Below are 13,657 nucleotides of genomic sequence, written 5' to 3'. Positions count from 1 at the left end.
ATTGAAGTGTAGTTTATAATGTTAGTTTCAAGTGTACTGCAAGGCAATTTAGTTATACATATAAAAATATGCATTTTTTTAAATGTCCTCTTCTTTTGTCGATGAATGCAAAATGGAATTAGGTGTTTTGAAGTTAATTCTTTGTTGAAATCTGCACGTAGGTCAGTATTTTGTCTATGAAAATATTTGCTCTGGCTTTCCATGCTCAGTTTACAGAGTCAAAAGCCAACTGAAGATAAAAGATAGACTTGATCTAGAGAGTGTATATGAAATTTTCTATTTAAATGTTTGGGTTTCCAGGATATGCTTATTTTGTTTTTAAGTCTAATTGCTTTTAAAGTAGGAAATTAAAAAATAATAATGTAGGAAACACAGGTATTTTCTTAGAAAGGGATCAGGAAATCTTTATGCAACTCATTATTAATATTAATTTTAACAGAGTACCTCCAAGATTCAACTACCGAACCATGTTGATCATTTATCTGGAGCTGCAGGTCTAAGAGAAAAAAATACATTAAATGGACAAATAGAAAGTAAGCACTGTATTTTATAAAAAAGTCATTTGACAGAATGTTGATTTAAAACAAGGATTTGGATCTGTTCTCTCAACCAAAGAAAATCACCTGTTGAACGTATAGTGAGAAAAAAGAGGAGGAAAGGAAGTAAATCGTATATCTTATCGGGTGTCAGCAAGAGATTAAACTAGAATGCTGTTTAAGGAGCTCAGTTGTTAGCTTTCTTTCAAGATGTTCTGTGACCTGAGGACAGTCAGGAAATCAGGAGGAGGGAAGGAGGGAGCGAAGAATGAGAGAGGTAGAGAGGAGGGGAGTAAATGAAGGAAAAGGAGGGGGGTCCCTGGCAGGAGGTGGTAATGAATGTAGAATAGTTCTTTAGAAGAAGGAAGAGGAGTGTTTGAAATGAGGTGGGTATGAAGTGAGCTTCTTCCAGCACCAAAGCTTGTCCGGGAAGCACAGCAGAATGTTCCACTCCCCCGTCCCCTGACCGTTAGGAAGGCAGTGAGGACTTGCGGTACCTGATCATACAGAGCTGGGTGTGCCTGCCGTGGGTGAGCACAGGCATGTGTGGTCAGCTGTCAATGTCTGGACCTTCGTGTCATGCAGCGTGCTGCTGCCTTATAGGATGGTGTCTCATAGGCCAACAGAAGAGAGTGGGAAAGAGGAAGAGGGCAGGTGCATTCCGGGGAGGTCAGGGGCGCTGGAGCCTGGTAAAGAGTCCACTGGAAAGTCTGCAACTCCTGATGCAGCTTTTGGGGAAGTGTTACAGTGAGACGCGTGCGGCTGGATTTCAGAAGGATCAGTTAAGTCCGAGTGCTGTAGAAGCAGACTCGGTATAGACCAGAGTTTCTCACATTTTACTCAGTCACCTGGGGACCCAGTGAAAAGTGCACATTCTGAGCAGTGGGTCTGCATTTCTAACAAGCTCTCAGGTGATGCCCTTGTTGCTGGTCTTCAGATCACGCTCAAAGGGTAGACTTGTGTTTAGGGGAATCTAGAAGAAGAGCCGCTGGGGAGTTAAAGACATAACAGCATCAAGGAAAAGCACGATTTTGTTTTTCTTTCTGAGCACGTTCATAGCCAGAGCGAGGCAAAGAGTTGAAGTAGAAATTAGAGATGTAAGATACTGCTGCTAAGCAGAGAGGGAAAAGAAGTGGTGGGCATCATCCGTCCAAAGAATAGAGAAGGGGAAGAATTAAGACCACAGATCTAGAGGTACCTTTGAAGAGGAAAGTGAAAGGAAGGAAGGAGGGAAAAAAGGCCGCAGGTAGGTGATTTTGGAATTGAGGGGAAACTTGCGAGAACTCCTTTTCGATGGCGTCAGTATATTTACACAGAAGCAAGGTTAGATCGTTGCCACTCCAGAGAATACTGGAATCAGGAGGTGGCCTAGAATTGGGGTAAACCACAGCTACTCCTCCTATCAGGCTTCAAAGATATATGTTGTATTGGTATTTGTTATTCAAGTGAGATTAATTTGAATATGAAGCATTGGCTGTGGTTTTTTTTTGTTTTTTTTTTTTTACTGATACCTAATTTTTTGATAAGATAGTTATTTCACAGAAATGCTTTTAAACATTAGCCTGATTTACCAAACCAATTTTGGAAATAAAAGAAATTAATAGAATTCATTCCATAAATGCTAAAGTTGTTATTTTCAGTGAATACTACACAGGTTTTGAAATATAAAAGACTTTTAATGTCTAATAATTCTGTGGCAATGAATTTTTTTTTGATCACCAGATTTCAATATTGAAAACTCAGTATACATTCTTTCTTGCATGAGTGGATCAAGAAACTTTGATGGCTAGAGGGTCCAAGAAATGTAGGCATACCAACAGCCCATGTGGGTATGGGAAAAAATGCTTATGAACGATTATTCTACAAGTGTGTATCCAAGCTGATCAATTCATAACACTTTCTCTGACGAGAAGTGAATTGCACATTCAAATGAACTGCCATCACAACTGTGGACTTCCTAAATCACAGGACGAATTGAAGAGCATGATAAATACTTGTAGTCTAATGGTGTCAGTCGCATGAAGATGTGCTGTTGCATTTTACCGTCAGCTTTCACATTTGTCTTCTTGGAGCCGTGACTTGTTCCTCTGATTAAAGATCGCTTTTCTCCTCCTCAGGCAGCATGTTCACATTTGTATATGTGCACATTTTCTAGTTTATAAAGTCATTTGAAGCATAATCGTACTTTTGAAATCTTAACTGCATGTTTTGTTAAACCTATATTCCTGCTCTTTATTCAGTATCTATAATGGATTTCTATTTCTGCCTTGTTGCTGTCCTAACTGCCCCTGAAAAACAAAACACCGAAACCTAACGTGTTCATTTCCAAAGCAAGCATGAGGATTGCGCTCAGTACTAACTGCATGACTGGATAGTTGGCTTTCATATTTACTTATAATTGATTATGTGTCCCTTTTGGCTTTTAGATTCTACTGAAAAATATCCTCACCTGAAGGTAAAAACTTTTATACTTTTATCTTGAATTTTTTTTTTTTAATGAGGGTACTGGGAATTTAGCCTAGGACCTCATGCACTGCTAAGCAGGCACTCTGCCACTGAGCTAGACCCTCCCCCCTTGAATTATTGCTACAGATCGTATCAAATGTACATTATTAATCAGTTTGTTTCAAAAACCATTCAGCCTGCAGTTGGAGTGAAAGATTCTGTTCCTAATAAAACAGGAGAAATGAAGAATTTACAAAGATTGAAATCAGGTAAATTTTGCAATACAAATTTAACTCTGAAATGAAGTACAGTGTTCTTATTTCTAATTCCTTTTATTTTTTCAAATTTAATTGAAAGATGACATAAGTAAGGCAGATGTTATTATTGGTATCCATGTTTGAAAAATATATATAAGCATAAGAAATAGATTTTTAAAATGGTAGCTTTGACTTGGATGTTTCTATTGATGTTGGGAGACACTAAAGTGCTCAGTTTGGAGTCCCTGTACTTCTCAGGGATTCTGAGAGATTGATTATTAGGTTCTAAGATTTTTCCAGAGTTTTAAAATGCTTAATTGAATTCTGGCCTTTACGTAGGGTAAAGCTTCACTTGCTAACATGTCAGTCATATTTCACTTTAATTATTTCATCTAGTGCTATCACATTGATGATATTTATTTCTATATTTATTTATTAATGGAGGTCCTAGGGATTGAACCCAGAACCTTGTACATGCTAAGCATGTGCTCTACCACTGAGCTATTTCCCTAGCCCAAAGATCTTAAGCCAACTGAATGTTTTGATTAGGAGTGTGTGTGTGTGTGTGTGTGTGTGTGTGTGTTGTCTTTGATTATTAAAAATGATGGAAGTTATTAGTCCTACCTTAGTATTTGGTAGACATGATCTTTTAAAACAATAATCCTAAAAGTTCTGGGGTTTAGGATATTTTTTATAGTATTAAAAATTATTGAGAATTCTGAAGAACTTTTAAGTGGGTTGTATCTATTGATGTTTAGTATATTAGAAAATAAAACTGAAAGATTTAAAAAACAAGCACACACAAACATTCCATTAGCCATTAGAGCTATGATGTTATCACATGTCATGTATCTGGAAAGCCTCCGCTGCACACTTAATGGAGAATGAGAATGAAAATAGCGTTCAGTATTATTGTGAAATTAGTTTTGACCTCCTGGACTCCCTAGATGGAGGGAACTTGGGACTTCAGGGCTTGTCAGATGACACTTGAGAACTGCTGTTTTAAACAGGGTTCATGGATGTGAAATGATAAAGGGGCCCTTGTGATGAAGTGGGCTTTAAAGTTCACTTCTACATTTCTTGCCTTTTTTTCTTTAACTTGTCTCTAAAAGTTTACATCTAACAACTTAATTCTTTTAAGAAAAGGAAAACATTTTTGTTATATATTCCCTGCCTCGTGGCACTCTGTACTCTTTGGATCTAGTTTGTACCTAGACTTATCCTATTTTTATATGGAGAAAATTAGTCACTCAAGGCTATCCTTTCTTATATAAATTTATGATGTTTATCCAAGGCTTAAGGTAAGAATTCTGAAGATATTGGTACATTGAGGAAAGACTGTCTCATTGTAATTTAAGTAGTACCATTCAGTAAATTTTTCTTAAAGCCCATGTGTCTAGGACACAATACTGTCATGCATATTTAAACGTCTAGTAAATGGCTGGTTAGACATACATTTTGTTAATGAAAAAATTCATATGTTGAAGAATCATAATTATTCATAAAGCTCTTATGGAATATAGACTGTTTTATAGAGAGTGATGAGTGAATCCAAATAAGTAATACTAGGAAATTAAAAGTAGAAAAAAGAGAGACAGTGGTTCCCTATGTGAACAGCAATGACATGTAAAGTACAACCAGCTGGGAAGGAGCAGTGTGTATAGGGGGAGAGGAGGACGTGGGGCTGCTGCTCTGGAAAGAGAATTTGTACAAGTTAGTCAAGTTTGTATTGTTATTCACATTCTAATAAGTGGAAACTTTGTTTTCAGATCCTTCAGACTGGGATTCTACTAGTTTGAGCCTCAATAATGAGGCTGGTCAAAGAGCTGAGCATTTGAAAGTTGATAAATGTCCTTTGGTATCACAATCAGTGACCACAAACCAGTCAGCACCCACAGAACTGAGGCAGACGGCCATAGTAGATAAAGACCGGATGAATATTGAAGCCATGTCTCTGTCAGAAAATGCAGCGCTCCGTGGCCTGTGTGAACCACAGCTGCCAGAGAACAGAAGCAGCCAAGAAGGTAATAGAGCAGCATAGAGAACTAGCCATAGTCTACCTGTGCGTGGCTTCACCGTACTCTGACTTTGCAGAAATCACTTTGTGGCAGGATCGCCTTTGTGTTTACTCCTTTTATGCAACCTACAACCAGACAGTACCTTTTGGCATGACATTTACATTCATCCTCTGACCAAAGCAACATATTAAATAGCAAAGAGAATTAGGAGAAAGTAAGTTCGTTCAGACTAGTATTTAGCACGCTCCTGAGAGCGGGTAGGAGGATGATGTCCAGAGCTTTGTGACTAGTTGGGAAACCTAGGTGGACATCCAAAGATACCCTTCTGAAAATATGGTTTCTTAGCTTTATTTTTATCTAGCTCTGAATTTATAAATGTTTCTTATAGCTATATTCAGTGTAACTGAAAAAGCACCTCTGCAACTAAATATCAAAATATTTCTAGTATATTCTCTGCCTTTCTGTATTTTAGAAGTGGCTTTCCCAGCGGTAGTGGCAGTCATTGGGAATTTGCTACACAGGACCTCCTTCTTAACTGTGTCCACGTAGTATATCAGCTTGTTTTATTATTTTTAATGGATTGACAGGGCGAAAAGGATATTGGTTCTTAAGGAGTGCTTTATCACTTAAAAATAATATATGGAATATCAATTCTAATTCTTCTAGGATAGCCAGTCTGTTGATTAACCACATCTAATATGTGTTCTACTTTATATACCAATTAATTTAGTGCCTTAATGAGTGATATAATCAGAGCTGTAGTAGTAAGTCATACAATATTTTTTCTGCTCCTATAGTTTTTTCTTTTCTTTCCTTACCTGTAGAATTAATGTCATATTTACAAAAGATTCTCAGTTATCTCCTATAGTAGTGACTACAAGCTATAAACTCAAAGTTTTTCTAATAAATACTGTTTATACAAAGATACTTTTAAGAGTTTGTCCTCTGCAGCAGAGGAGCAAAGAGGATAGACATGTAAAGAAATAGTTTACAGTTCAGCTGGTGAAGACACACTAGAAAAGTCTGTGAAGTACCAAGGTAGCTCCAAGGAAAGAGATCCCTGTGTCTCTGCAGAAAGACAGCTGCAATCAAGGAGGACTTCACAGAGCAGGCTGAGTCTTCAAAGAGGAAAAGGAACTTGTCAGAACAATAGAGGGAAACGTTTCAGATTAAGGAAAGATAAAAGCATAAAAAGTAACAGTAATTTTGGAAACCATGAATAACATTGCTCTTGAAGCTTGGTATGTTGTTAAAAAGGTACTGTTAGGAGAATAGAGTCTATTGTGACTTTGTATATTTCTACTGTATTTTTAAATTTGGTTTTATTTCTCTTTGTTTTGTTCATGTCTGGTGAATCAATTTGTGAGTGAAACTTTGAGATGTTTGTATGCCTTTAATCTGGTAACATCTAGTATTTCCCAAATAGTTTGTTGAAGTTTTAGATAATTAGAAGTATTTCTTAAAGAAGTAAATATCCAGCTAAAGATTAAGCTTAATTTAAACTGTCAATTGATGAAATGTGTTTTATGTTTTTATAAAGATGATGCCTTTTATCTAGCTGTTCTAAGTAGGGAATTTTAACTAAGCATATTCATTTTTTCAGCAGACCTAGACTTAGAAAGGGACATCTGAGGAAGAGCAAGAAAGACTTGATGGAAGTGAAAATAACCACTCACAGGTATGTGAAAATGTAAATTTAAATTTCTGTTTAATACTGTTTTCTGTGCTTTAATAACACAGTTCAAGAGAAATTGCCTTTCAAACTAGACTTTTAAAGTCAATAAATAATTATTTAATATTTAGTTTTTAATAGCATTTTATCTAATTACAAAACTTAAAGTATTCTTAGGATCTATAATAATTTATAGTTAAACTTTATCCTTGGAATTGAGGCAAAAAACCTTCCTGAATATTGTTTACTTCTTCCATTTTTATAACTTCCTCACATGATAAAGAGGGTGATATCAAATATTAAATCATGTGATTAAGCAGTTGAAATTGTAAATAATATAGCAGTGATGGCCACCAAGTTAGTTTCATGTAAGGAACAGTCATTCCCAGTGGTCCAAAATTTGCAGTTTCAAATTGCAAGTCATTAATGCCAAGATGAAAGATTTCTTCTGTCTTGTGATCTCTATGTAATCGATTTCAGAATCTACAATCAGGGAGAGAATAGGGGTCATAGAGTCAACCCAACTGCCTAGTAAGAGAATCAAACCTTCCAGGATTGGACCTTTGCTGTTAGGGAACAAACAAAAACTTTCTAACTTATTTCATTTCAGGGTAGGAAATCAGTAAGTATTATTAAAAATTCTTTTATTCACTCTCACTAGTGAATGTTAGAGTATAATATAACTCGGTGGATGCAGAGAATACATATTGAGATAAATCACTATCATAGTATATCGTTTGCATTAAAATTCAGGAATTTGTTCCTCTTTCTGATTGATGTTAATTGATTTTGGCACCTAATAATTCACAGTTTGCTTATTCTCCAGTTATTAGTCCTTTAAAAAAAATCTTTACATGCACTGGAGGGGCTCACTATTTAAGGTATGAGAGGTGAAATATTTTTTAGTGAGGAAATCTTTGTAATGTTAAAAATCTAATCTCTAATTCTTGGTAGATTTAACATGTGTGAATTGTTTAGTTCAAACAAACAGTGACAAAGTTAGGTTTCTGAGTTCCTGTTTTTCTCCTATTTCAAGGCTAAGGCAAGTTATGTTTTACTTCTTAGTTTGTGAGTAGCCAAACATAGATTGGTTTGTTAAATTTTAATTATTTTCTAATTTTTCTTTATCCATACTTGACTACTTAAGGATAAATGTGTTTTACAAGCATGTACTGTGAAAGAAAAGAAATCTGAAGATCAAATCAAGCAGATTAATCTTTCACTTGTGCATCTGCAAAAAATGCCTAGAGAACCAGAAATGAATATGGAACATGACAGAAAGGACGTACCTGTATCTTCAAAACATTCTTGTGTGGAGAAGCATGAGGACATGTGGGTCAAACAAGGCAAATTGGACTGGAAAAATACTTCCGAATTTATCACAAAGAAGGCAAATCAGAAAATCAGTAAAATCCTTGAAAAATGCAAAATTATTTTTCATCGTAAGGGAGGGTCACTACGTGACAACTCTGAACTACATGGTGATTTAAAGGAACTACCTTCCAATGTGACAGATAATATATTTGACTAGTGAGGAAAAAGATGCACCTGGAGCCTCTGTCTCTGTAGGATCCCAGGCATTCTCTGAACACAAAGAGCCCAGTCTTGAAAAAGTTTTTCCATCTTATTCCAAGTCTGAGTCAACAGAGTATGGTTGCCAGCCATCTTCAAAACTTTATTTAAATGAAAAGAAGTTAGATGAAAGTGATAAGCCAGACACTGAACATGTTTTTAACAAAAATGAGGAGTTTTTATAATGATAGAGAAAATGAAGTAAGGAACCGAGTTCCATTTAAAGTGAAAGAAGACCAAGAATTTGATACAAAAAGAAAACAAAAAAGGAACCAAAATACTCACTGGAAATCAGACATTGGCCGTGCACCTCAGGTAAGTGATCCTGAAAGCCTTTTTGGTTTGTGGCTTGCCCGCTCCAGTGAGATGAAACACACGATTCAAATAAAAAGTCACAATATGTCTGCTGTTTCAAATACTTACAAGAAAACCAAACCAATACAAGACCAGCTCCAGAAGCCATTGCTTGCAGATAACTGCGGTGCTAATAACTAAAATCATGGACCCTGAATTAGGAAATGTGAGTTCTTCTCCATCAAATGGTAACAGAACATCCAAAGTATATCTAAAAGATTTAGCACCAAGATATGCAAAGGTTTCAGAATGAGGTAGGCATGTTACAAGTAGAATTCCTGGCTTTGGAAAAAGAAAATTCAGCTTCAGAAAGAGGTAGAGGTTCCTCTGCTGCTACTCTGTTTTTTCTCTTTATCAATAATCTCTTCCATTCTGATCCATATTTGATCTGATTTTCCACTTATGAAAATAGCCTATGTATAAAACGGGGTCATCTAAATATGTAATCGTGTAGAAACAGACTATTTCTGCCATCTAAATAACAGGAACTCAGGGAAGTATTTTCCTGGGTTTTGTTCTTTAATCAACCTAAGTCTCTGTGCCAGTCTTTCGTATGAAGTGGGAAAGTAATTCAGCTGTGTGCCACGTGACCTGAGCCAGAATAAACGCGAGTGAAATGGCTTAGGAAATATAATAAGCTCAAGGGTTTTGTTTGTTTTTTTGTTTTAATCTATTGGCTTAAATGTAAGTTGCACTTCCATAGAATGGGAAGGAAGCAGTGACTGAGAGAAGGGATACAAGCACACACTCCCACTAAAGTGATCTGTGTATTGTGCTTTAGTGAGTGCGGGCTTATCTGTCTTACTGATCACTGAACACTCAGAATTCCATCATGGCCACTTTGAGATATTCTTAAGAACAAATACATGTGCTCCCACATATTCTTGAATCACCACTTTCGGGTGTTTCTGTTGAGTCAGACACTTACATTGTATTATGTAATAAAATGTAGTAAGTTTTGACATGTATGATTTTATCATATAGGTAGTATGAACCCTCAGCAAAAAAAATTCAGTATTTATCTCCAAAGGAGAAAACTTGAGTTTTGAGATGCACTGAATGATTTTTTTTTTACTTCTAGTAATAGATTTTTAAAATGTGTGTGTTCTTTTGTGTGAGGTGCAAAGAGTGTTAAAGATAGAAATCTGAAGGTGTTCTCCTTTAATAGAAAAAGGAGATGAGCCCTGCCCCCAACTTTGCCAAAGTCACACTTTTAACTTATCTGATCAATTTGATGAATTTATTTGGTAGCTTATTAGATTCAGTGTTACAGAATTGTATCATCTCTTTTGACACCGTAAAATGCTGGGGAATACTGCTTTAGGGAGTTTGGACAAATCACTTAACCTTTCTTGGTTGTGTTCCCGTTTTCAGTAAACAGTGGGGCTAAAGTAGATCATTCATTACTCCTATGCCATCGAGCTATAAAATGGTCATGGTTATTGAATGTGAAATTGGGAAGCATTATTCCTTTTGCAGAATTCCACACTTACTGGCAATTCATCAGTTTCACTCTGCTCCTTTCAGTAAACTTGGGTTTATATATTTTATTAAACACCACTTTTTTGATACCCCAGGATCCAAATGAAACAAGAATTATAAAAAGTAGTGGGGAAAGGATAGCTTTAGCACAGAAAGAAGAATGTTTCCTTTCTGTTACTGAAGCACCAAGGTGTGACATCTTCTAAATCTGGCTGTTTAATACAAAATCTAGGTGGTAAAGACAGGAGAGGACAAATTTTATGCCTTTGTCTTTTTATTTCTTTGTCTCTGCCATTCACATGGGGAAGAGTGGATGTAAGAGCACAACACTCAGAAAGTCCTTTTTGAAATTTTAGAAATTCTGTTTCTTTTCCTCAAAGAGAAAGAAGCAGAATTTACAAACATTTCAATGACTTGAAATGATAAAATTAAAATAAGCACAAAAATATTTTAATCATTGAAATCAGGGCAAACTCTGAGTCAAATGATAAAATGAATGAAAAAAAGGCTTTATAATGAATAAAGTGATAATTACCCTTTGTATCAAACTTTCACTAATTTCACTAAAGGTTGAAGTAGAAGAGAACAAGAACAAAAGTAGTGAACTGAAAGGATCAGAAACCATGTGTGATGGCAGTTATTACAAAGGATTAACTCAGCAGAGGAAGAGGGGAAATTCTGATAGGTAAGCCTAGATCAGTATTCAACAGTAGGTGAGTATTATTTTCCTGGATATTGTTCAGAATTTCTTCCCAGACTCATCTCTCTACTTGCTTCCATGTATTTTGTACTCTTCCTTCCAGGTTCCCAGGACACACCTAAATGCCATGTGCCTGATCTTTGTGCTCACATTCTAATCTCTTAAGTAGAATAATTTCCTCCTGTCTCTTTTGCTCATGACCTCCTGTTTATTTCCCCTCTTCTGTAAAGCCTTCCTTCTGCTCACTTTACTTTCCACATGTCAGCTCTTGTGTATCACATTGTATCATAATTGTGTATCTGTCTTTGAAGCAAGAATTTGTTTCCTTGCATATGGTTGGCACTTGATAACCATTTTGTGAATTAATAAATGATTGAAGATGGGTAAGAGTTGAAATTTTACAAAAAATTGTTTTTTAATTTATCAGTAGAATTATTTTTTAAAAATTGGCTTTTTTATGGATTGTTTTACAGTAGCTGTTCCTGGCTTGTGTATGACGGAAGTAAAGAATGAAAGTGGAAAACGGACATTAAAAGCATCTGTGACTTCACGTGTATTTGCGAAGACTGCCTCACTGGCTGGTGGTCTCCTACACGTGAATGACAACAGCAGTTTAAGTGAAGGAGATCAAGGATTGTGGCAGGTAAAATCTACAAATTCTTTATTTCTAGGTGAAGACGTATTAGCAGTGATTACCTTCTCTGGAAATAGAACAGCAGCATATGGTGCAAAGGCCAAGGCAAGAGGAATTCTCAACTGTGTCGGAGGAACTCTGCCGAAAGGCTAAGATGAGGACAAGTGCCTTTGACCAGAAGTAGTTTCAATAATATGTCCCCATGGAAGCCGGGCTGCAGTGAGTCAGTGTGAACAGCCCCTCAGAGGACATTCCCTGGGAAGGCAGGAGAGGACTGGGCGATAACTGAAGGGGAACAGTGGGGCTCGTGGGGGTTCCCTTTCTTTTTTTAATGATGACATGGTAGTTTGTAGAGCATGTCTGTGTGGCTGTTGGATGTGATTCCATAGAAGACATGTTTTTCAATTTCATCTTGTTTGCATTTCTGATATTAGAAAGTGTATTGATTGTACTGTGTTATCTTTAAAACATTGTAGTAAACTTCTATTCATGTATAGTTTTATTGTAAGGGCTTATTAGTTATGAAGCGTAATATTCTTACACAATTGAATATGCAGATAATGACTTTAAAGTTACACCATTGTCAATAGATTTTTAAAAATTGTATACTCATAATAACTATACAAACACTTAGGCCATACTGAATAGGGTTTAATCATTCGTTGATGAATCTAGATTTTATAGTGTCCTTGACAGTATCATCATGAGTGGCTGTGGTTTTGTATGCTATTGTAAAATATCAGATTATAGTAACTTAATATTTGTTTAGATTCTAGGAAGAAGGAGAAAATTTTGTTTATATACAATAGAATAATAAACTATTAACAGTCTATCACAGATGATTACTTTTGGATTACTAAGTTCTAAATTAAAAAAGCCATCATGCTCCATAAGGACATGTCAAATGCATGAACAAACAGCTGAATGGATAATGAATGCCCGCTGATTAATCTTTAGCAAAAGCAGATCTTTATTAAAAGTAGATTTCCAGTATTGCCTAGGTCTAAAGTCTTTTTATTTTTAAAAAATGGGTGTTAAGATTCAGAAATTATTGTTATTTTAACATTTTTTACTGAGCCATAGTCATTTTGCAATGTGTCAAATTCCAGTGTAGAGCACAATTTTTCAATTACACATGAACATACATATATTCATTGTCACTTTTTTTTTTTGCTGTGAGCTAACATAAGATCTTATATTTCCCTGTGCTATACAGTATAATCTTGTTTATCTATTCTACATTTTGAAATCCCAGTCTGTCCCTTCCCATCCTCTGCCCCTTTGGCAACCACAAGTTTGTATTCTATGTCTATAAGTCTGTTTCTGTTTTGTATTTGTTTTGTTTTTGTTTTTAGATTCCACATATGAGTGATCTCATATGGTTTTTTTCTTTCTCTTTCTGGCTTACTTCACTTAGAATGACATTCTCTAGGAGCATCCATTTGCTACAAATGGCGTTATGTTGTCGGTTTTAATGGCTGAATAGTATTCTATTGCATAAATATACCACATCTTCTTTATCCAGTCCTCTGTTGATGAACATTTAGGCTGTCTCCATGTCTTGGCTATTGTAAATAGTGCTGCTATGAACATTGGGGTGCAGGTGTCATTTTGAAGTAGGGTTCCTTCTGGACATATGTCCCAGAAATTACTATTTATAATTATACCTAGACATAGAATAATAATAGAGATTCATTTACTACATTAGTTAAAAATACTTAAAAGTAAATATTACTTTCTTAGCATATTGTGAAATGCACGTATTGAAGCCAGATTGCCTGGGTTGGAATTCTGGGCAGACATAGGGGCTTCGACTAGTGACTTAGCCTTTCTGTGCCTCATTTTCTTCCTGGGTAAAGTACCTAATGTATTACCTACCTCCCAGGATTGTTGTGAGGATTAAAATGTCTTTAAGACATGTAAAGTTCTGATAATAATGCATAGCAGTTGCATACTAAGTCCTCAAAAAAGCTAGTATCATGGTTAT

General features: G+C 35.8%; 1 protein-coding gene across 1 annotated transcript in view; it reads left to right on the top strand.

The window, feature by feature from the left end:
• The window catches only part of LOC102510293 (ankyrin repeat domain-containing protein 26-like), a 52,070-nt gene that overhangs the window by 14,674 nt on the left and 23,739 nt on the right, over positions 1 to 13,657 (top strand). Inside the window, 6 exon segments of the mRNA XM_032470827.1 lie at positions 440 to 533; positions 2,302 to 2,340; positions 2,963 to 2,991; positions 3,178 to 3,250; positions 5,008 to 5,262; positions 13,556 to 13,562. Of these exon segments, the coding sequence (XP_032326718.1) occupies positions 440 to 533; positions 2,302 to 2,340; positions 2,963 to 2,991; positions 3,178 to 3,250; positions 5,008 to 5,262; positions 13,556 to 13,562 (497 nt within the window).

The sequence above is a fragment of the Camelus ferus genome, chromosome 31 (genome assembly GCF_009834535.1).
Source record: "Camelus ferus isolate YT-003-E chromosome 31, BCGSAC_Cfer_1.0, whole genome shotgun sequence".
NCBI lineage: Eukaryota > Metazoa > Chordata > Mammalia > Artiodactyla > Camelidae > Camelus > Camelus ferus.
Note: the sequence above shows the minus strand (reverse complement) of the source record. Positions and strands in the feature narration are given on the sequence as shown.